The sequence below is a fragment of the Pteropus alecto genome, unplaced genomic scaffold, assembly GCF_000325575.1.
Source record: "Pteropus alecto unplaced genomic scaffold, ASM32557v1 scaffold280, whole genome shotgun sequence".
In the NCBI taxonomy this organism is placed as follows: domain Eukaryota; kingdom Metazoa; phylum Chordata; class Mammalia; order Chiroptera; family Pteropodidae; genus Pteropus; species Pteropus alecto.
In genome coordinates this window covers 1,102,812-1,126,350 of record NW_006430057.1, presented here as the reverse complement: position 1 = coordinate 1,126,350, position 23,539 = coordinate 1,102,812, and the positions used below count along the sequence as shown (strand labels likewise).

The window sequence follows — 23,539 nt, the reverse complement described above, 5'->3', positions numbered from 1 at the left end:
CTGCCACATATGTTTATCTCTCCTTTTACTCCATATTCTTTCTGTGGATTGCTATAAATTAAATTGCTCCTGTTTCCATGCTGGCAGTGGCATTCTCTATGATGAAGACAGATACAATACATTATATATAGTTTGTTTTTTAGAATTTTTGAATCACGGAGAGGCATTTTGTTAATGTATAATGTTATCTACAATATAAGTTGAAATTGCACTTTTGTAATAAAGAAATTTGTAAAATACCTTTAGCATCTTTTTAAAATTTACTGTAAAGAATAAAATTATGTGCTTAATTTCCATTAAAAGATTAGACTCATATGCAAGTGAGGCTCATTCAAAATATGGAAGTTTAACACCTCTGTTTATTTCAACCCAAATGTGGAAATCACCAGAGAACAGAAAAACACCCAAAACTCCACCACATGACAATGTTCCTTCAGTGACACAATCTATCTTGAAAGAATGTCATGCTACAAAGAACATAGAAAAAGCAAAGATCTGAAGTAACTGGAGTAAGGAATAGCCATGGCAATCAAATACCAAATTAGAAGAGGGCTTCTTTTCTGGTCCGGGAATTTTTTTGCTTTTTGGAAACATAATGTGTTGCTTTCTCCAAGCATCATCATCATCATCTCTGATACATCTGATAAGGGGTTAATATCTAAAATTTATAAAGAATTCATACAACTTAACACACACACACACACACACACACACACACACACACACACACACACACACTCTACACAGCTTGCTAAATTTAGTTGTAGCTCTGTCACAACAATGATGACAAAATTTTCCTCTGACCACAACGTGTTTGAGCACAAATGGTTCCTCTTTCCAGGCTCTGGTTTGTACATATTTTCTAGTGAGGTAACATCCACTCTCACACAGCAAGATTCCTTCTTGAGAGTGGACAGTGAACATCTGGCTGTACTCTACAGGTGAAGGTGCTAAGGAATGAAACTATATCCTAGCTAGTGATTTCTCTGGCTTTATATCCAATTTCACCACAGCCAGCCTAGAGTGACACACAGAGTTGGCTGTGTGTCGGGCAGTACTTTTGTCACCTTGTAGAATGGGAATCAGTGGACAAGGCACCACTGTCTCTCCTCCTGCCCCTGCTATGCCATCAAGCCCCTCCACCCTAACTCTCTTCCCCGAGAGGTTTCACCATGGCAGCTTGCATATGTAGCTGGCCTGGGGATGAAAGGGTAAGAGGAAACAGGAAATTGAATGGCAGTAAAGGAGAAATGAAAAAAAAAAGGACTGAGAACAAATGGAACAATGTCAGCAGAAAGTAGAACAGCAGAAGCGGAACCACACGAGACAAGGGAACCCTAAAGATGAAAGCATGCTAGAACTTCTAATAATAGTTCCCATTTATTAGTGCTTACCATGTGCTAGGCACTGAATACATATCTTATGTGAGTTTCTTCATCTCATTTAATCCTTACAACAATCCCTGTGCTAGACACTATTATGATGCCTATTTTACAAAAGATAAAAATGCTCTTTTAATGAAAAAAGATCCTAAATCCCCACCACGACATTTAAAAGAGGTTAAGAGAGGAGAGGATAATAGAAATGAACAAACAAAAATGAGACAAATAGAAAGCACCAAATCAGATGGTAGAAATAACTACAAATATATTAGAACTAAACTCTACAGTTAAAAGTCACTGATTGTCTATTGGATAGAGAAAGAAATTTGCATTATATGTTGTTTACAAGAGCACATCTAAAACATAATACTAGAAACAGGACAGTAAGGATATGGGTAAACATACCAGTCATGTAATAATGACAAGAAAGTTCATGAAGTTATAACCATAATATTAGTTAAAATAAACTATAAGACCAAAAGCATTACTAGATTAATGAATATTACCTCATAATGATAAATTACTTGGTTTACTATCAAGCTATAACAATTCTAGATTTGCATGCATTTGATGAAATAGCATAAAAATTCATATATTGCTCATTGAACACGGGGGCAGCTGTCTGGATCTTTATTTGCAAGTCACAAATACACTGAAGCAACCATGTCTAAGGGATCTGCAGTTGGCATTGATCTCGGCACCACCTACTCTTGTGTGGGTGTCTTCCAGCATAGAGAAGTGGAAATAATTGCCAACGATTAGGGAAACCGAACCGCGCCAAGTTATGTGGCCTTTACTGATATGGAGCAATTGATAGGTGATGCTGCAAAGAATCAAGTGGCAATGAACCCCACCAACACTGCTTTTGATACCAAACGCCTGATTGGACATAGATTTGGTGATACTGTTGCCTAGTCTGATACGAAGCATCGGCCCTTCCTGGTGGTGAATAATGCTGGCAGGCCCAAGGTCAAGTAGAATACAAGGGAGAGACAAAAAGTTTCTATCCAGAGGAGGTGTCGTCTAGGGTTTTGACAAAGATGAAGGATATTGCAGAAGCCTACCTTGGGAAGACCATTACAAATGCCATCATGACAGTACCTGCTTACTTCAATGACTCTCAGTGGCAGGCTACTAAAGATGCTGGAATTATTGCTGGTCTCAATGTACCTAGAATTATCAATGAGCCAACTTCTGCTGCTATTGCTTATGGCTTAGACAAAAAGGTTGGAGCTCAAAGAAATGTGCTGATCTTTGACTTGGGAGGTGGCACTTTTGATGTGTCAATTCTCACAGTTGAAGATGGGATTTTCAAAGTGAAATCTACAGCTGGGGACACTCACTTAGATGGAGAAGACTTTGACAACTGAATGGTCAACCATTTTATTGCAGAGTTTAAGTGCAAGCATAAGAAGGACGTCAGTGAGAATAAAAGGGCTGTTCAATGCTCCTGTACTGCTTCTGAACGTGCTAAGTGTACCCTTTTTTCCAACACCCAGGCCAGTATTGAGATTGATTTGCTCTATGAAGAAATTGACTTCTATACCTTTATCACCCATGCCCAATTTGAAGAACTGAATTCTGACCTTTTCCATGGCACCCTGGACCCTGTAGAGAAAGTCCCGTAGGATGCGAAGCTTGACAAGTCCCAGATCCATGATATTGTCCTGGTGGGTGGTTCTACCCATATTCCTAAGATTCAGAAACTTCTACAGGACTTCTTTAATGGAAAAAAGTTGAATAAGAGCATCAACCCTGATGAGGCTGTTGCTTTTGGTGCAGCTGTCCAGGCAGCCATCCTATCTGGAGACAAATCTGAAAATGTTCAAGATTTGCTGCTGTTAAATGTTACTCCTCTTTTCCTTGGCATGGAAACTGCTGGCGGAATCATGACTGCCCTCATTAAGCACAATACTACCATTCTTACCAAGCAGACACAGACCTTCACTACCTACTCTGCTAACCAGCCTGCTGTACTCATTCAGGTTTATGAAGGTGAGTGGGCCATGATCAAGGATAACAACCTGCTTGGCAAGTTTGAACTCATAGGCGTACCTCCTGCACCTAGTGGTGTTCCTCAGATTGAAATTACTTTTGATATCGATGCTAATGGCATCCTCAATGTCTCTGCTGTGGATAAGAGCACGGGAAACGAGAACAAAATTATCATCACTAATGACAAGGGTTGTCTCAGCAAGGAAGATATTGAGCACATGGTCCAAGAAGTTGAGTACAAAGCTGAAGATGAGAAGCAGCAGGATAAGGTGTCTTCGAAGAACTCACATGAATCTTATGCATTCAACATGAAAGCAACTGTCGAAGATGAAAAACTTCAAGGCAAGATCAATGATGAGGATGAACAGAAGATTCTTGACCAGTGCAATGAAATCATCAACTGGCTTGGTAAGAACCAGACTACAGAGAAGGAAGAATTTGAACATCAGCAGAAGAAGCTGGAAAAAGTAGACAACCCTATTATTACCAAGCTGTACCAGAGTTCAGGAGGCATGCCTGAAGAAATACCCAGGGGCTTCCCTGATGGTAGGGCCCCTCGTTCTGGTGATGCCTCTTCTGGCCCCACCATCGAAGAGGTTGATTAAGCCAATCGTGAGCATAGATTTAGCATTGTTTCACACAATATGGAAGGACCTGAATTTGTAGCAAATTTCATGGCAGTTTAAAAGTTGAGCTGCTCTGTATTAAATAACTGGGTATTCTTGATACTTGAATATGGAGTATGTGCACAGGGAAAGGAAATAACTATGCGCTCTATAAGATCTGTATTGTAAAGTGGAAAATGCAATGTTTTAAATAAAACTATTTAAAATTGGCACCAAAAAAATCATCTATCACCTCTATCCATCTATCTATCATCTATCAATCACCTATCATCTGTCTGTAAAGCAAAAATCAACAGAATTATAAGGAGAACTTAACCAATAGTCATTATAGTATCATAGTGGGAGATTTTAACATGTGTTCCATTAACTGATAGGTCCAACAGAAAAAAAAAAATCAGCAAGTATATTGATTTGACCAACACCACGATCCACAAACTTGATTTAATGGACACATGTAGAATATTGAACCCAACAATTGGAGAACATACATTTTCCTCAAATACTCATGGAATGTTTACAAAAATAAGGTATACATTGTACCATAAAGCAGAGGTCATCAAATTCACAAGGAGTGGTACCATTTTGGAAACTGAGGCTGCAGAGAAGTTAAATGACTAGACTTTGCTTCTGTGGCTTAGAAGTGGCAAGGCTGGCCTCTGATTCTTGGCCCAGCATGCACGCAGCCACAGCACAGCACTAGAGATGCTGCCAGTGAGGTCAGGATGCAGTTGTCTTGCTCTAAGTAGCAAAGAGCCAGAAAGGGTAATCCAGGTGAAGCATTGTGGAACAGATGAAGTAATTCAGAGACTAAATTGGGGTGTGTTTTGCTGCTCCCCAAAACCCCAAACCCAGTGTTTTCCCAGTGAAAAGCGAGGCCTCAATTCCCTGATTGTATAGGGAACTGTCCAACAGGCAAAGTGACCTCTGGGGATGTGCAAATTAGAACATTGATTCCTGGGGAGGAGTCACAGCTATGCAAAGAGCCCCTTCCTCCAAAAGGCTTTGCGGATTGAGGGGACAGCTCAATCCCCTCAGAGAAGGACTGGAACTTTCTAATGTTCAAATGTAAATATTAATTATCCTAAATGTTTGAGACAAACAATGGAGACTTTTCAGGGCAACTGAGGTGCAGGTGACTAACATGCAAATGATGCATTTGAATCTTTAAACTTAAGAGTCTTAAGGCTGTGAAGACAGAGACAGACAGACAGACAGACTAAGGAGCTGAGTGGTGAGGCACCAACAGGGCTGTTAAAGGCTGCCTTTGACAGTGTGCAGCTGGGCAGGGGAAAGGGACAGAGCCGAAATAGGGTTGTAGGTCCAGGGTAGAGAAGGTGTCATGAAAAGGTGTCAGGGGATCCTGGCTAAGATGCTGGAGTAGTGGCAGCGATGACAGCACCCCAACCAGAAGCCAAAGGAGGAGCCTTAAAGGCTGATGCGCAGAGGTCCTTCCTCTTTCAGAGTCAAAGTGTCCGAAAGCAGAACAGGGCTACTTTCAGAGAGGAAGGTTTTTAGCCCAAAGAGAGTGAGGCCATGGAGCTTTCAAAGAGAACAAGAGAGAGTGAGGGTGGCAGGCCACAGGGGCACACTGGCAGGCCACAGGGGCCCCATCTTTCATAGCGCCGCACCTCAAGTCATTAGGCCCATGGAATAATCAGCCTAACAGCCCTTGGGGTCTGATGGCGACAGCAAACTGCTATCCAGGAGGCTAACTAGGTCCGTGACTGCCAAAACCTCAAAGGGTCTTTCCCCAGCCTACTTGCTGCTGGGCGAGAATTAAGGAAGTCTTGGTAATTCATCTTAGAAACCAGATCTCCCAAACTCCACTTTGATCATGTCACCACCTTGCTTCTAAAAGTCGTATTGCTTGAGATCCAGCCATAATCCGACTGCTGCTCACTGCTCTCCTCTCTCTTCTCTCCTCTCTCTTCTCTCTTCTCTCTTCTCTCTTCTCTCTCTTCTCTTCTCTTCTCTTCTCTTCTCTTCTCTTCTCTTCTCTTCTCTTCTCTCTCTCTCTCTCTCTCTCTCTCTCTCTCTCTCTCTCTCTCTCTTCTGGTTATCCTTCAAGATCTAGTTCAATTCCATCTCCTCCAAGAACCCTTTAAAAGCAATTTCAAGCACACGAGTTTGTTTCACTCTTTTCTGAAACCTGTACCACAAATGAGCATTTTTACTATTTCTATTTGTCTTGCATTTTCTCTAATTGCTTTATGCACTTTTCTACAACTGAGATTGGGAGTGTCCCAAGGGCAACAATAAGAACTGCTGCTTTTTGTTGGTCGGTTTGTTGATATCCCTCATAGCACCAAGCAAAGGGTAATTTCTTTATTCATTAAAATATTTATTGAGTATGTATTATGTATCAGGGACAGTTTTGAATACTGGGGACACAGCTGGGAACAGATCAGAAAAAATTCCCTGCCCTTATGGAGCTTACATTCAAGTACAGAGAGATGGAATCCCCCCGGAAGGGGGATAGTGAGTAAATGTGGATGGGGCTTGCAATTTTTGGTATAGTGGCCAGGGTGGCCTCCATGAGAGATCTGAATGAAGGGAGGGAGTTAGACCTGTGGTTCTCTTGGAGGGAGGAGCAAATAGCAGCGGAAATAGGCAGAACAGAGGCCCTGAATCAGGAGTGCACCAGGTTGGTGTAAAGAATGGACAGAAAGTCAGTGTGGCTGGAGAACAGAAAGCAGAGGAAACTGAGGATGTGGAATAGGGCAGGGCCTTGGGGGCAGTTGGAGAGTTCTCAGCAGAGGAGTATCTTTTTTAATTCAAGATTCAATTTAATAACTGCTATAAAGTTTGGAGACGTAGAGGTCAGATAGGCACACCCCAGCACCACGCTACTTCACCTCAGGCTAAACCCAAAGGGTCCTGTCACCGGCCTCGTGCGCAAACAGCACTCACTTGAGTGAGCACCACTGAATTTGTAGAAGAAAAGCACTTGCTGAAGAATAAGAACCTTCATTCAAGTCAATTAAACCTGCACATTGAGGGCATGGTATGTCACTGACCATGTTACATTCATCTTTATCTTCTCTGTGGTACCAGACAGTGTCTTCCCTCAAGCTGCCCTAAATAAACTTAGAATCTAAGTAAGAGCAGTGCGTTTGCTGTACACACATGGCTTCAAGACAAGCCCCCTGGTTGTTGTCCCTTCTAATCAGATTACTGCCCCTTGGCTTCTCTATGTGGAAATTCTGGAGTCATCCTGAACAGAGTCTCTGGCCTCCAGGGGCCTGAATCCAGTGGCAGAAATAAACATGCACACAAACCTCTGTGTAATTTGTGATGGTGGAGGAATTTTTCAAGTGTTATGAATGTACATATAGGAGGGAGTAAAGAATTTTGCATTTGGGGGTTAAAGAAGCCAAAAATAATGTGACATTTGAAGAATGAAAAAACTTTCTGGGCAAAGAGAACAGCAAGAGTAAAGGTTTGGAGTGAGAAAATATCAGAGGTGACAAACAGGGGCCAGGAAAATAATAAGTGAAGGGAGCAGGCCTGGCCAGGGAGCACATGTCCTGTTAAGGTGGTTGCCCCTGCTTAGTGCCTGCTGATTGTTGGCACAATGGAACGCAGGTCTAATGTTACCAGAACTTCTAATTTCTTAAGAAAAGCTGGAAATTTGAGTTGTTATGCAAAATCTGTGATTTTTTTTTCATTTTTGTCATCTAAATACAAATAAATTTAAACATGATGTGAGTCAAACAAAACTGCCTACAAGGGACATTAAGCCTAAAGATGCCAGTTGGCTAGGAGAGTCAGAGCTCTGAGTGACTTGGACAGCTTGGCTGGAGATGAAGCTGGGAAAAGTTAGAGGAATCTGTCATGAAGAAGCAATCTTGCAGGCAAAGGAGTGGGGCTTCTTTTTGTGGCATTTGAGGGGAAACATGTGAAACGATCAAATGTGCACATTGGGAAGATCTGTCTCTTGGAGGGTGGATTTGAAGGTCGTTTTGATAGTATAAGGAGAAATGTGATAAGGACCTGAGTAGAACAGTGAAGGTGAGGAGGGTAGAGAATAGATCTTATGACATAAGTGACTGCATAGCTAGCTGGTAGAGAAACTACAAGCACTAGATACATGAAAAGGAGAAGTCAAGAATAAGTACTTTTAGCACTACCCTTTCAAGAATTTTTAGTGGGTATGAGGACAGTGGGTGGGTAGGGGTGAAGGACAAAAGATAACAAAGAGTATATTACCTCAGGGTTTCTCAACTTTGGCACTATTGTCATTTTGAGTTGAATAAGTCTTTGTTGTGGGGGACTGTCCTGTGTATAGTAGGACATTTAGCAGCCTCCCTGGCCTCTATGTACTAGATGCCAGTAGCACACCCATCACCCCAAATCATGACCACCGAAAATATCTCCAGACGTTGCCCATTGCCCCCCGAGGAGGAAAAATCACCCCTGTTTGGGAACCATTGCTCTAGTGTCAGAAGGAGGGAAATTCCCTATTTGCTACTTCCTTTTTTTCTTTGCAGTGGTGGTGAGGATCTGTTTACGTTTTGCTTAGTAAAAGGTAGAGGACACTTTGTGAGATTTTTGCCTAAAGAGACAAAAATCTTAGCTAAGCCCTCGGTTTATGCTGGTGTCTGTGTCCTTTATGAACTCAGGAGGATGTTTCTAACTGTTTAGAAGAAGACCTGATTTCAGAAAGAGGAACATTATCCTCTCTTCCCAGATATTTTCTGGTTTTTGCCCTTTTCTAACTTTACTTATACAAAAGGAGAAAGCCTTAGTGAGTAGGGGAAAGATCAAAAAAGCCAACTGGAGTGGCTGAGATAGACAGGTCACCCTAGAACTCTAGCCACCTCAGAACAAACCACAAATAAAGGGTATCGGCAGTCTCACATCCATAGAGTTATAGGGCTCCATGAATTAAGGGTTAAAGCTAAACTTGATGTTAACTCATCATGACTTTGATTATACACAGGCAAAATGAAAGCTCTGTTTATTGCAGTTCCTGGAAAGCCTTCCATTTATTTTCATTTTCCTGCAGACAAGAACAGTGGCCTAATTTCATCCGAGATGTTCTTTGAGTAAACATACACAGAAATTACAAACAAAAGTTCAAGAAATAGCATTCTGAACCCTCACTACCTCCTTCAAAAATTTTTTTTTACATGTTGCTTTATGTTTAGGGTCAAAAGGAAGTGCAACTGACTACAACAGTCTTACAGACAACAGGCCAGAACTCTTGCGGCCACATCACTGCCTTTTGTCTTTTTGTTCACAATGTTCAAATTCTCAGGGTCTTTTCTAGAGGCTAATGACAAGTCGTGACCCTATTTTCCTAATAATTTGCTGCCATTACTGTTCTTTCATCAAGCACTCTCTCAGTCTATTAAGACAATATCCTCAAAAGCACTCAGCCAGTCCTCAGGGGCTTCTGTCCCAACTGGAGACTTCTTAAAGGCAGGTGACATAATCATTTTGGAAACATTATTATAAACTTATTGTATAATGTTTATGGCAAATGTCAATAAGTGCACGTATGTGGTGATGGGGGAGGGGCATTAAGTTAGAGAGTGGTTGGTCTATTTGCAAGGGGATTTAGAAATTACAGTATAAGAAATAACTGGGAAATAATCTCTCAGTTATACAGGCTTTGATAGTTTACAAAGTGTTTTCATAAACATTATTTTGTTCAATAATATGTGCAGGCAAGGATTTATTCTGAACCTTGAACTGCAGGACTCAATATCTCAAGATTCAGCACAGGCAGGCCTGCCCCCTGGAAGCCTCCCTTGCCTTATCCCTCCCATAAGGTGTCCCTTCTTTGTGTCCCATACAGTTCCTTGTTCTTGCCTTTATTATAGCCCTTTGCACTAGCTGCACCTTTTAAGGACTGTCTACCACAGTTACTGGAAGGACAATATTTATTAAATTTGAGGGACTTAATTACAAGAGCAAGGCCTTAGTTTTGAATAGATTAAACATCCTTATGCACTTTGGGGAAGGTCTAGACTAGATATATTATCAGCATTTTTATAGTTATAGTCTTTGCAACAGATTCTTCCAAAATATACCTCAGCTAGTGGGCCTTATCATCCATCCAGACACGATTCTTTTTGGGGTTGGTGACAGACTAATGCCCCCTCCCACACACACACACATGATGTCCATGCACTAATACCAGACAGTTGTGAATATGTTACCTTGCATGGCAAAAGAGACTTTGCAGATATGATTAAATCAAGGATTTTGAGATGGGGAGATTATCATAGACTACCTGGTAGGTCCAACCCAATCACAAGGGTTTTTATAAATAAAAAAATGGAGGCGGGAGGGTTAGAGTCAGAGAAGGAGATTTGACAAGGGAAGTATAAGTCTGAGTGGTATAGCAACGAGCCAAGGAATGTGGGACAATTTCTAGAAGCTAGAAAAGGCAAAGAAACAAATTCTCCCTTAGAACCTCCAGAAAGAAGGCAGCTCTGCCCACACCTGGATTTTAGCCTTCTGACTTCTGGCCTCCGGAACTCTAATGTAATAAAATTGTGTGAAGTCACTAAATTCATGGTAATTCGTTACAGCAGCAATAAGAAACTAATAAGTGTTCCCGTTTTACCTCCATCCCCAGCCTGAATGACCAATGTGTAGGTATCCTTCTGATACATTTTCCATCCTGTCAATGTATACTCACAAAAAAGAAATATGTGGAAAGTTAGTTGTGTGCCTTTAAAAATACAAGTACATAGTAAGGCACGGTCCCTCATATATAGAGTTGTGTCCCTCTCCCCTCTACATTACGTATTATTCAAATACATCTCTCGTCTTTTTCACAAAGCCACTCCTGCCAAGTCCCCTCCATAGTCTTCCAAATCCACCCTGCGAGGTCCATCTGGGATTGCTAAGCCTAAAGTCACAGTTTAGGCAACAAGGGCTCAGAGGTCAATGATTGGGAACCATGTCTCCAGACTCCCAGGCCAAGGCTCTTTCCCGTAGATGTCCCTGCTCCGGTGCCCAGTAGGGCACACAGCCCTTGGCACCCCCGAGGTCCGCAAGTCGGTACCCGGCAACAACTGGGGCCGGGGCGGGGACCCGCAGGCGCTTGGCTGGGCCGCGACGTGGCCGAGGAAGTTCTGTTTAGCCCTTGAAGAGATTCGGGAGGAGCCAGGGGCGGCTGGGCCAGGTGTCCGACAGGGAGGCCGGGAGCCCCGGCACCACGCCCCCGCCCGCGCTCGCCCACTCGGGTTACCTGCGGCCAGTGGGCGGGGCGGCCCTTCCCGTCTACGCCGGCCCCCAGTCTCCAGGGCGCCGGAGCCGGGAAGTGGGAGCAGGAGCTAAGAAGGCGGAGACTGGCGAGGCTGCCACCGCCCGCCGAGCTCCGACACAAAAAGGGGCTGCATGGAGCTGCCGGTGGGGCTCTTCGGACTGTGGGCGCTGCTGTTTTGCGCCACCAGTGAAGGAGACGCGGCGCCCAAGGGTGAGTGCAGACCCTCGGGCTCAGGGGCGGCAGCCGAGGGGCGGTGGGGGTTCGGCCGAGAGGCGAGTAAGGGTTCCGCGAGGCCGAGGGCCGCGGCAGAGGTGGGTGTCGGAAGCTGTTTTCTCGACGCCCAGCGCTCGGCGACGGCAGCCTCCGGAGCCCGGTTCGAAGTGGGGGACCCAGGAGCGGCGGGGCTTTCCTGGATCCTGGGTGGTGGCGGCGGCGGCGCCGCAGGAGGACGACTAGCCGCGTACTTCCCTTGCGCGGAAGGGAAGATTCAAGGAACCTGGAGCTGGGGCGCCGGACCGAAACATGCCCACAGAGTCGGGGGTGGGTGCTGGTTGGGACCTGGAATGTGGCCAGTGAGTCCAGGAGGAGATGAGGGGCTAGGAGCCAGTGGGAGCAGTGACTGAGGTCTGATCAAGCCTGGCCCAGTGAAGGGGTGGGAGTGAAGGGAAACTCTAAAGAGCCTAGTACTCATAGAATAAGGACATGACGATCACGGCCTCCTCTGGCATCTAAGAAATCCGTTGGGAAACCCAGAGTAGCATCCAGAATGATGCCCCCCCCCCTTTTATTTTGGAATAATTTTCGATTTACAGAAACCTTGCAAAGAAAGTACAGAGACATCGCGTATACCCCTCACCGTGTGTGTCAACTTTTATTTAGCCAGTCAGAGTTACTGTGAAAAGTTGGGCTAATGACTTCCTCGCGGACAATTCCTGCCATGAGTGGCCTTCTGGACATTTTGGGCGATGATAGGAGCTCCAAATTTGATAGATTTTTATCACATTGACACAAACACCCACAATTTGATCATAGCACTTCATTAGCGTGCTGTGCTTTGAAACCCAAGTTGAAATGCTGCTTAGGAAACCTTGACGTCCACTAATGATTCAGTCAACAAAAGGTATGCGGATTCTGCTCTGTGTCAGTCAGTGTTCTAGGGGCTGAGGATGCAGCAGTGAGCAAAACTGATAAACTCCCTGCCCTGTGGAGTTTACTTGCTATTGGCAGAGTCAGACAGGGGTAAAAAAAGTAAAATATAAGATGTGTCAGATGGCCCTACGTATGTACTGTGGAGAAAAACAAAGCCAGGAAGGGGTTTGCCATTGCAAAAAGGGAAGACCTCACTGAAAAGTTGGCATTTGAGTTGAGACCTGAAGGAGGTTTGAAGTTTGTCAGTCAATAATTCAAATGTCTGCTTTATTTAGTACTGAGCAAGGCTCTGTAGGTTCATTTAGAACCTGAACATGTTACAGCATCATTCTTGTCTCCATGGTGCCTTTAGTTTAGTGGGGGAGATACAATTCCCATAATAATTTGGGGAAACTGTTGTCCAGAGAAGGGAAAGGACTTGTCTAGGGTCACCCATCTCATTAGTCTCCTGATTATCACAGTGCTGCTCCAGCACCCTCCCTCCTAGAGACTCCCACACACCTGAAACAACAGCTGGCCTTCTAGATAATACTTGCAACCTCTAACTTACTCAGTTTTGTCACAGAGGTTCATTGATAGCTTGGTTACTTAGAATACGGAAACTTTTTCCTATTAGAAATATTGATAGAATTGCATTGAGGCATGGAGAAGAAAAAAAAAACAGTCAAGGGATTTGAGTTTTAGCGGTCTCACGTTTCCAGCTGTGAGACTCTGAGTTAATCATTTCCCCTCCCTTGTACAGCAGTTTTCTCATTTCTGAAAGCAGGAGGTCGAACTCTGTAAATTCTAAGGGCTCTTCTAGCTCTAATCTGAGAATTTATAAAATGATTAGGTTACCAGCTTAGTTTACTCTGGTTAGGTTGGTAATCCACATTGTGGTATGTCTTAGTAACACCAATTAGCATTTATGTAGTGTTTACTCTATGCCAAGCAGTGTTCTAAGTTTTTTCCCCTTGTACTCTAATCTTTAAATAAAATCTATCCTGTAGGTGCTGTTATTAGTTCCATTTTGTATATGAGGAAGCTGAGGCACAGTGAGGCTAAGAGCCTTGCTTGAAGTCTCATAGCTAGTAGACTAGAGGAGCCAGGCTTCTAACCTGGGCAGCCTGATTTCATAAACCAGGCCCTTACCGCTGTATTCAGTGCCTATCTGATTAGAAGTGAGGGAAGTCCTCGATTGAGAGAGGAGCTGGGAGCCTCCCAGAGTAGCAGGGCAGGACTGGTTGAGACCCATGAAAGTATGTACAGGCCATTTGTTAAGAAACGAACGATCATAGCTTGGAGGCTCACTTTATATTTGCCAGACTGTGTGGTCCAAACAATAAGTACTATAGGCATTCAGGAGAGGGGAAACAAAAGGGCTGGTATTTTCATGGAAGAGGTAAAACTTGAGCTAGATCTTTAGGGTGAGTGGAATTTGAATAGGTGGAGGAGAAGTTATTCTCATAGCTGGGGCGAGGGTGGTGGTTGAGGAAGCAGGAGCAGAGACCTTGAAGTGAGAGGGTTAGAGTGTTCTTTTGTGGTCAACAGAGAATGTAGCTTGGCAGGAGGGCGCATCCGCAAAGTCAGTCCAAGCAGAAGAGCTTCATTTGCTCTTATAGGTTTTGAGCAAGGGGAAGCATGAGGGAAATGACACTGGAGGAGAAGCATCAGGGAGATTTGATAGGGTGAGGGGAATCGCTGGAGTGGGAAGCTACGCCTGAATCTAGGTGTGAAGGTGTCCATTAGAAAGATGTGCTGTGAATGTTTCCTGTCTTGGACAATGAATTACTGGTGTCTGTCTGCTTACCAGGGCCAAGCAGAGCACATTAGTGTGATTGATGACAGTTGCAAGAAAAAATGCACAGAGGTTGATGACTGAGTAGATGTAAGGGAAGGAGATGGCTTACTCATATGTGATTCTTGTGATTTCCTTAACTTTTCCCAAAACATGCATGCAAAACTATTAGCTAAGCAACATGCCTTATTATTTGAATGAGCCTTGATCATGTTGATTTCTAATTAGAATAGGATATTGTGCTAGATGACCATACAGACTCGCTTGAGGTTTGAAGTTCAGTCAGGGGAGCTATTTGAGTCCCTCTCTCCTTCCCATTTCACTTTCTGAAGTCGATGATCAACCTCTAAGAAATAGGTGAAATTAGATGCCTAAGGAAAGCTTACCAGGCACAAGAGATACATATTCTGTCTCAAAGGCCACAGGCACATATTACTTCTAGAGAAAACCAAAGCAGTTTTTTAGAACTGTTTTGTCTCTTAAAAAAGAAAGAAAGCAGCTAGCTAACATTTATCTTGCACTTGCTCTGTGTCAGGCACTGTTCTGAGCATTTTATCTGTATTAACTTATGTAATATTCATAAGAATTGTTAGGTTATTATGATCACCCTCATGTTATAGATGAGAGCACTGAGGCATATAGAGGTTAAATAACTTGCCAGCTAGTAAGTAGCAGAGCTGGCATATGAACTCAGGCAGTTTGGCTCCAGAGTCCATGTTCTTGGTCACTGCACTATACTGGGGCAGCTGTTAGAGACCTTTATGAAAAGCACAGTCTTCACTTATTTATGTAGATGTCTGGATGTATTATACACACATACACACGTATTCATATATATTTAAACATTTGGACATTGTATTTAAAGTTTCAGTGTGTGTGTGTGTGTGTGTGTGTGTGTGTTAAAGTATAGGAAGTAGAAAAATCTCAAGAGGAATAGAAGGAACCATTAGGTGGGAAAAAAAGGTTGACAGATAGCCACAAGGAGCCTAAAATGCAAAAACAATGAGAAGATCTGACTAAAGAATACTTCAAAACAGATGGAGAAAAAATTAAACCTATTTGCAAGATTGGAAACAGGGCAGGCTACTGTTCTATTAAAACACTGAGGTTAAAAAATAGACTTAGAAAGGTCTTAAATTACCTTGAAAATTGGGGTCTGATTTACGTGAACCATAAATTGGTAATATTTTATTAGCATGGCTTCAAGTTTTATGTGGGAGTGGGAGGTAGGTGGGAAGGTAGTGTTAGGAAGTTTGCTGCATTGTGGTTCTGGAACCGGCAGAATAAGGTAGATAATCCTAAAGTAGATAGTAGTCTTCAGTAGGAGCAGGTTTTTATTAGAGGCTCTATACCTGACAAATGATTTGTTTTCAAAAACATCATTGATGTGATGTTAGAAAGGCCAAAACAGAATAGCTGTACACTCTAACACTAGCACTGTTGCCTGAGCCATTGGTGCTCCCTGGCACTAGCTGGGTTTGAATGCAGTGCAATTGGAATTCCTTATTTCCACAAGGACTTGGTCTGCTGTAGGCTGTTCCTCCTCACACCTTGGCCTCTGATCTATCTTACAGAAAAGCTAATGGTAGTAGTCAGGACAGAGGGAATTAATATTGAGAGTCAAGGGCTTTTGCAGGCTTCTATGTATAAAGCTAACTGTTGGGGGAAATCCCAACTACATAGGCCTGTGGGGTTGATAATTTTGGGATACATGGAATTTTTCTGTTCAGTTAAAGAGAAAGGAAATGGTGTATTTCAGATTATGTAAGAAGCCCAGTGCACTCCAAAGTGTTGTCATAGAGTATAAAATATAACTCTATCGACTGATAATATAACTGTTGTCCTCAAATAATTAATAATGATTAAGTTTGCCACATTAGACAATTTGGGGTGGGGTTAAAATTAGTTTAATAAACTTTATTTTAGAATAATTTTCTATTTACGGAAAAGTTGCAAAGATAGGACAGAGCATTCTATACACCCCTCACCTAGTGTCTGGGGGATGGTTTTGGTAGTCCTGGTCTCAGGAGAAGTTTTCAGAAAAGTTTGAAATATTTTCTCTCCCATGCCCCAATGTATTTCCCTGTATTTGGCAGAAGTGGTAGAACTCTTTTCCCTGATCTTAGAGCTGGGTCCAAAATAATAGTCAGTAAATATTTGGTGGAGACAGTGCGGGGTTTTCTCCAAATGAAACATTTTTAAGGTACTGGTTCACAGTTTCTCTTCTTTTCCTCCTTCTTCAGATTAGTCAAAGCTACAATTCTAGTTGTTTAGTGTCAGACCTGAGGGGAGCAGCAAGGGCTGTTAAATCTCTTTCTCAGTACTTTTTAAGAAAAGTTATAAAAACGATTACTAGATCATGTTAGCAAGCATGATTAGCAATGAGCTGCTTTAGCTCACTGGCAGAACTACTGAGATAGAAATATCAGTATTGATGGAGAAGTGGGTCCCAAGTGTAGGGGCCCCCAAATTCCTGCAGCAAGAAAACTTAGCAATGTAAGAATATACTCTTCTCTGTGTTCACAGTATACCAAGTAGTTAAGAATGTGGCCTTGGAGCCACACTTTCTGGGTTTGCATCCCAGCTCGCCCATTTACTACCCTTGGGTAGTTGTGAGGATTCAATGGATGAATATGTGGAGTGTAAATAAATGTTTGATATTTTTACTCAGTGTTCTTATTTTTGGCCTCTAGGACTTAGAGGAATGAATTAAGTGAATCACTAAAAACACTGGCTGATGATAAACTTATTTCTTGTGCTTTGAACAGAAACTCAGCCACCAGTGACGAATTTGAGTGTTTCTGTTGAAAACCTCTGCACAGTAATATGGACATGGAATCCTCCTGAGAGAGCCAGCCCGAATTGTAGTCTGTGGTATTTCAGTCATTTTGGCAATAAGCAGGATAAGGTAAGTTTTCTAGAACATATGGCATTGATGAGGTAAAGGGAACACTATGAATTGAAGCCAAGAATAAGCTAAATTCTAATCTTACTTCAAAGTAAAAATTTTATTTGAGGGCTGTGTCCACATTTTAACTAGGAAAATTACAGAAACAACTGTTGACAAAATTGCACATTTGAAAATAATTGCTAATTATGTGATAATAAAATGTAATTGAGATTCTCTGATAGGAAATACTAGATGTCTTTATTTATTAGGCACTCAACAAATAATTATGTTAAATTGGTTCCTGTATTCCCCTCTGTCACCTTGTATCTATGTAACACTTTCAGTTTCTCAGGGAATGTTCACATTCACCATCTTGCTAATCACATGCACAGATAGGCAAGAAGTATGTGATTCAAAGCAAATGGCCATATGGAAGGTGAAAAAAAAATTAGATGTTGGTGAGGTCGACTAGGTTTCCTGATGCCTGAGGAAAAATGAGAGGAACTTTCAGCCTTTCCAGTGAGATATAGTCGACTGATTTAAGTGAATTTTTGTTAACAAGATTGGATAATTTTGGGTTCTTTATGATAATCTTATTCAATGGAATTTTCTCTTGGGCTTTATTGGTTTGTAGCCCCTTCTAATTGACAGGTTCTTCAAAGTATGTAACATCTGTTCAGATCTGTCTCATATCTTTATACCTTCTTTCAGTGGGGGTGTGTGAGGGAGGGGGAGTGTTTGGGGTTGACTTTTTCCAGGATTTTGAGGGAGCCAAGTGAGAAATTGTTATTAGCAGTGAATGTGAATCACCATGTTCAAGTAGCTAAGTGGCAGGAAGAGTCTAAGGAGAATTAGATTCTAGCTGGTGTGCCACTCAGCTAGCTCAGCGGCCTGGAGTAAATTACTTAGATTGAAAAGGCCTCTCTGAGCCTCAATTTCCTTGTGTGTAAAGTGTGGCTTTACTCCCCTGGCTTGCTGAGACACAGAAAAATAATGTATGTGAAGGCTTAATAAAGTAAGGATAGAACAAGCTCTTTCACTGGAGGGAAATTTGCTAATCTGCCTTCTTGGCCCTTTTCTTGCTAAGGTGTTAATTAAGGTTTAGGTGTTAATTGATAAAGAATTGAGTCAAAAGCATGTACATTGTAAAAGAGGTCTTCTAAATGGGGAAGCCTGTAATACTTCTCCCATGTGAAACTAGTAGTCAAGTTCCCCTTTTCACAATGTTGGCTTCCTCTTGTTCCTAAGGAAGGGCTTTAAGCATTTGGAGTGTTAGTAGCAACTTTTTGTAGTTCAGTCTTGAGAAATTCCAGGAAAGACCCTTAAGTCTCCCTAAGTATCTAATTGAAACCCCGAGGGGAGGTCACCTTTTATTCTGACAGGTCAACCATGCTTAAGGATCAGTCAGGTAGACATGATATTTTAGTTTAGAAACAGGGTTAATGCCTCAGTATACTTACAGAAATTTAAACTTAAAAGTAACTTTAGGAGGTAGTGAAATCAGAATTGGATTTGAAATTTTGTCTCGTCCCTTTTCAAGCTATGTGATCTTAGACAAGTCACTTAACCTCTCTGAGCCTCCATTTCCTTGTTTGTAAAAGGCTGGCAGGTATTATCTAATAACAGTAAAGATGACCCTTGAACAACATGGGTTCGAACTGCACAGGCTCGCTTATACGTGAATTTTTTCAATAAATATGGTTGACTCTTGGTATGTGCCAGTTTAGTATCTGCAGATTCAACCAATCGCTGATGAAAAACAGTATTTTCTCATTCCCAACAGTGGTTTCCCAACTGTGAATCGAAAATACTGTTTTTGACCCGTGGTTGGTTGAATCCGTATATTCAAAGGGTCAACTATAGGTCAAAAGTTACATGAGGATTTAGTGCCCCCAATCCTTATGTTCAAGGGTCACCTGTACCTACTTTACATGAAGGGGATGTGTATTAAAAGGAGACAATATTTGTAATACACATGATATGGAGTTAGTATCCAATAGTTGTTAACTCTTATTATTATTATTATTATTGTTAGTTTGAACCAGAAGCGATTGGCAATTTTTAAAAATTTTTATTTATTTAAATTAGTTTCAAGTATACAGTACATTGTTTAGACATCCATATAGTTCATAAAACGATCCCCCCCCCAATTGCTTCCTCCCTCCCCTGGCTTTCCACTTAGCCAACATATTAATGCTAACTGCATTCCCTCTGCCGTGCTCCCCATCCCCGTGATCAACTATCAACTACTGATTTGTACTTCTTTAACCCTTCACCCCATTCTCCCAGCCCCCCAAACCCCGCCCTCTGTGTGTCACCAAATTGTCCACTATATTTCTGACTCTGTTTTTGATTAGTTTGTTCTTGTTCCTTAGATTCCGCATATAAGTGGAATCATATGGTATTTATCATCCTCTGTTTGACTTATTTCACTCAGCATAATAACCTCTAGGTCCATCCATGTCGTTGCAAATGGTAGGATTTCATTTTTCTAATGGCCGAGTAATATTCCCTTGTATATATGAACCATAATTTCTTTATCCAATCGTCCGTTGATGGGTATTTAGGTTGCTTCCGTATCTTGGCTATTGTAAATTGTGCCGCCATGAATATTGGAGTGCATAGATCTTTACAAATGCGATTGTTACTTTTATAGGTTATACTTATGGTGCAACCTAATATTGTCGTTTAATCTTGTTTCCTCCATTTTGCCTCTGAAGAGACCATAAAGGGTGACTTCTGCTTAAAGCCATTTTTATCCCTGCTATTTGACAGCATTCATGGCTATCAATACTGCAGTTGTGATAAATAAGTGCTGGGAGATTTCCTGTCTGGATCTTTTGAAGTTTACAATCTTGAGGCTGAGAATGAATGGCGGAAATGATTTTCCTTTCCTCTTTCTGTCCTTTGGACACAGCATTAACATCACCAGACAAAACTGGGATGCATGTATCCTTTGAAGCATATTGAAGAAGTAGCATTATGATCGTTTGTATGTGTTAAGGGACTTATGTGAACATCTAATGTTCTCAGATTGCTAAATGAGATAAAGCGTTGAGGTCATTTTCAATTTTGAGTTTCGAGGACCATTACAACGAGTCAAGGATTCATAGATGATTTTTTAAAAATAAAAAATTATCTTAATTTGCTGTCTTCCACCACTGTTTTAGTAATCTGTAATAGTTTCCCAACCTAAATAGAAGAAGGATCTGGCATTAGATTTTTAGATATGTTTCATCCAAGACATAGGCAAGTCTCACCAAGTGAATAAATTAAAAGGTTGTTCTGTCTAGGCATCCAAAGAGGTAGAGCTGAAGCTGGCACTCTGTTACTTCTGAGAAAGGAATCTGCAACTGAGAAGGGTTCAATCCAGCCAAATGAACATTGTTCCTGAGGGGGAGGGATCAGTTCAGAGCTCTGGCCTTGGTTATTGATAAATTTTCAAAGGAGGCCAGATTCCCTGAGGGGTGGAGCATAATGTCATCAGTTAGCTACCAATGGAATGAGTCATCATAGCTGAAAGTCACATGGGAGCCATTATATATATCTCATCAAGATCTGCTGGGAGGGCTTTAGCTCCTTGTCTGATAGAGGGAGGTGTGCTTGACTTGGCAGTCATTGACAATTAGGATTTCTACTTTATTCATGCCAATTTAGTATTAGTTACCTTGAGCTTTGAAAGAGATTTTAATAAATGATTCTGTATTTTCCCCTATTGTCTCTTTGCTAAGTCATTTTATTATTCTAATGCCCAAAACATAAGGTTCAAATTTAGGTACAAAATTTTTTTTTAATTAAAATAATTTCATTATAATCAAAATATGTGTGTAATAAAACTCCTCAGCCCTCTCACTGGATCAATATCTAATATAATAAGAGAACTGAGATTTTTTTTATGGTGATTCTAACTTATAGCATTTGACCATACATTTTCGCCCCTCGTGTCCTCACAGGGCAAATGCAACTTCCAAAGAAGAATTATCAAGGATCCTTGGGTCAGAGTGGCTCCTTCTAGGGTACACAACAAGTCTGGGAATTCCATCCTTTCATTTAATGTCATTTTGTCATAATGTGGATGAGATACCATAGGAACTAAACTAATTGTTTATATCAATTAGCCTTTGGTAAAATTGGTTTTGTTATATTTCATTTCACTTAAAGTCACAGAACCTACTGATGATGTTAAGTGAGGACTTACTGTGTAGGACTTGTACTTAATAAAATTGTGAGGTTGGTGGAATTTGTATTTGGAGCTCTCCTGCCACTTTTACCATGATCCTGGGGCTGGTCTTCAACTTCACAGGCTGAGAAACCTCATTTCTTCAGCACATATTCACCTCTCAAGGGGCACTTTCTTACTTTTCCATGAAAACTATAAAAATGAAATATTCTAGAAAGCCTTCTGTCAGCCTAACTGGTGTGTTTTGTTCCTATAAACAGCAACTGTATGGAAAGCCAAATAATACGTAGGTTTCTTGGCAAGGAATCAGGAATTAGTTGTGAAGATGTACTTGGCTAAGAATAGCTGGAGGCCTCACTGAGAGTACACATAGCTTTGTTGGTGGGACAGAAATAATCAATGTCCATGGAGCAAATCACTCTCTTTTGTCTCTCATCCAGAATTTTGCTCACAGACTTTTTTTCCTTTTCTTCCAGGGCTTACCAACTAATTTCCTTTTCAGAGTGCTGTCATGCTCAGGCCTAAGAGCTGTTCAGCCTCTGTAATGTGATTTTTTTTTTCATGTCTTTGCTATGATTCATGAATTCTTGACTTGCTAGCTACCTTGCAGAGGGCATCTTTATGTCCTGGTTTTAGGAGTATCTCACAGTTGCCTTCATGTTCAGCTGGCAACATGCATGTAAAATGGCAGAGCAGCCCCTTAGGGTGGTAAATAGAGATAACTGACAAATTTTCCTCTTTATGACCATCAGCACATATATAAAAGGAAATACTGTCTCCAACTTGAGTCAGAAACTATTGCAAAACAGGAAACTCCTTGGAGTTCTGATTAAAAGCAGTTCCATTCCTAATTATTTCAACTCTATCACCTTGGGAAATGTTTATTTCCTGAAGAGCCCTTTAATCTCATTATTCTAAATCATAATGACCAGATTTTTTATTTATGTCTGTATGCTGTCTATAAGTTGGCTTTCTGTGGTTTCACAAAGCTTATCTACTTTTCAGAATAAGAGTGCGGTATACTCAGTGCATATAGCAACCCTTAAAATGTATATGTGTATGTGAGATAGTCAAAATGGTCAAAGAGTAGAGGAAGATGTTTAATTAAAAGTCTTTCTTTGACCCTCAGGTCCCCCTTCTTTACTTCCTCTCCTCAGAGGTGACTAGGATCACTGGATTCTTAAAACAGTCCCATTTACCTTGATCTTGATGGCATACGGTGTCTGCTTGGAATCGAATTGTGATAATCTTATTGTGTTTCCTTTAGAATTGCTTTTAGACAGTTGAAAATTTTAGTATGGTAGGTTTATAAGTAAATGTCATGATGTTTCTATATCTAAAATGTCAGAAGTTGTCTTTATACCAAGATTTCTCCGTGGTGGCCCCACCAACATTTGACACAGAGTAATTCTTGTTGGGGGAAGGGAAGGGTGTCCTGTGCATTGTAGCATGTTTGGCAGTATCCTTGACCTTTACCCACTAAATGCTAGTAACAGCCCTCTTCAAGTTATGACAACCAAAAGTATTCTTAGACATTACCAAATGTCTCTCAGGGAGGGGTGGGGAGCAAAATCACCCCAAGTTGACATGACTCATCTATACCATTGAATAACTTTCCATTTTTTGCACATATGGACATGCTGATGTTTTATTATATAAGTCTATTTCTGTGTGTTTGCTATAGCAATGCCTATTTTTATTTCTTAACCTTAGAAAATCGCTCCAGAAACTCATCGTTCAAAAGAAGTGCCTCTGAACGAGAGGATTTGTTTGCAAGTGGGGTCCCAGTGTAGCACCAATGAAAGTGACAATCCTAGCACTTTGGTGGAAAAGTGCATCTCACCCCCCGAAGGTAACAACTGAAAGCAATTTCTCTTGGTATTTAGAGAATAAATCTAAATTGGTATTTAGAAATTATACATATGCTTATGTTCAGTGTTCATTAATTCATTCAGTTTCAAACATTTGCTGAGTCTAATAAGTTCCAGTCACTTGTACTACGTACTGGCAATGTAGTGATCTATATGAGGACATCCCTGCCTTCAAGGTGCTCACAGATACCTTGAATAACAATGCCTTGAATAACAATAGTTATATAGCACTTATTAATTTGGAAAATGACACATACATACATACGCACTTTCCCTAAATCAAGCCTCACAAACTTAATGAACAAGGCACGTATTATTATTACCCTGATTCATTTTATAAGGAAGAAGGGAACAGAGTGAGTTGCTGTAAGTACTCAGAATCCAGGTCCAGTGCCTCAGAAAACCCCAAAATATGTACTGTCTTACTCATTCTATAGAGAGCTT

General features: G+C 41.4%; 1 protein-coding gene and 1 pseudogene across 1 annotated transcript in view; both read left to right on the top strand.

Moving 5' to 3' along the window:
- Positions 1 to 2,036: 2,036 nt before the first annotated feature.
- Positions 2,037 to 3,982, top strand: LOC102898129 (annotated as a pseudogene).
- A 7,265-nt stretch (positions 3,983 to 11,247) lies between these two features.
- IL13RA1 (interleukin 13 receptor subunit alpha 1) overlaps positions 11,248 to 23,539 on the top strand; it is a 51,795-nt gene continuing 39,503 nt past the window's right edge. Inside the window, exons 1-3 of the mRNA XM_006904708.3 lie at positions 11,248 to 11,438; positions 16,923 to 17,062; positions 22,938 to 23,076. Of these exons, the coding sequence (XP_006904770.1) occupies positions 11,360 to 11,438; positions 16,923 to 17,062; positions 22,938 to 23,076 (358 nt within the window). The 5' untranslated portion in view covers positions 11,248 to 11,359. The remainder of the gene's footprint in view (positions 11,439 to 16,922; positions 17,063 to 22,937; positions 23,077 to 23,539) is intronic.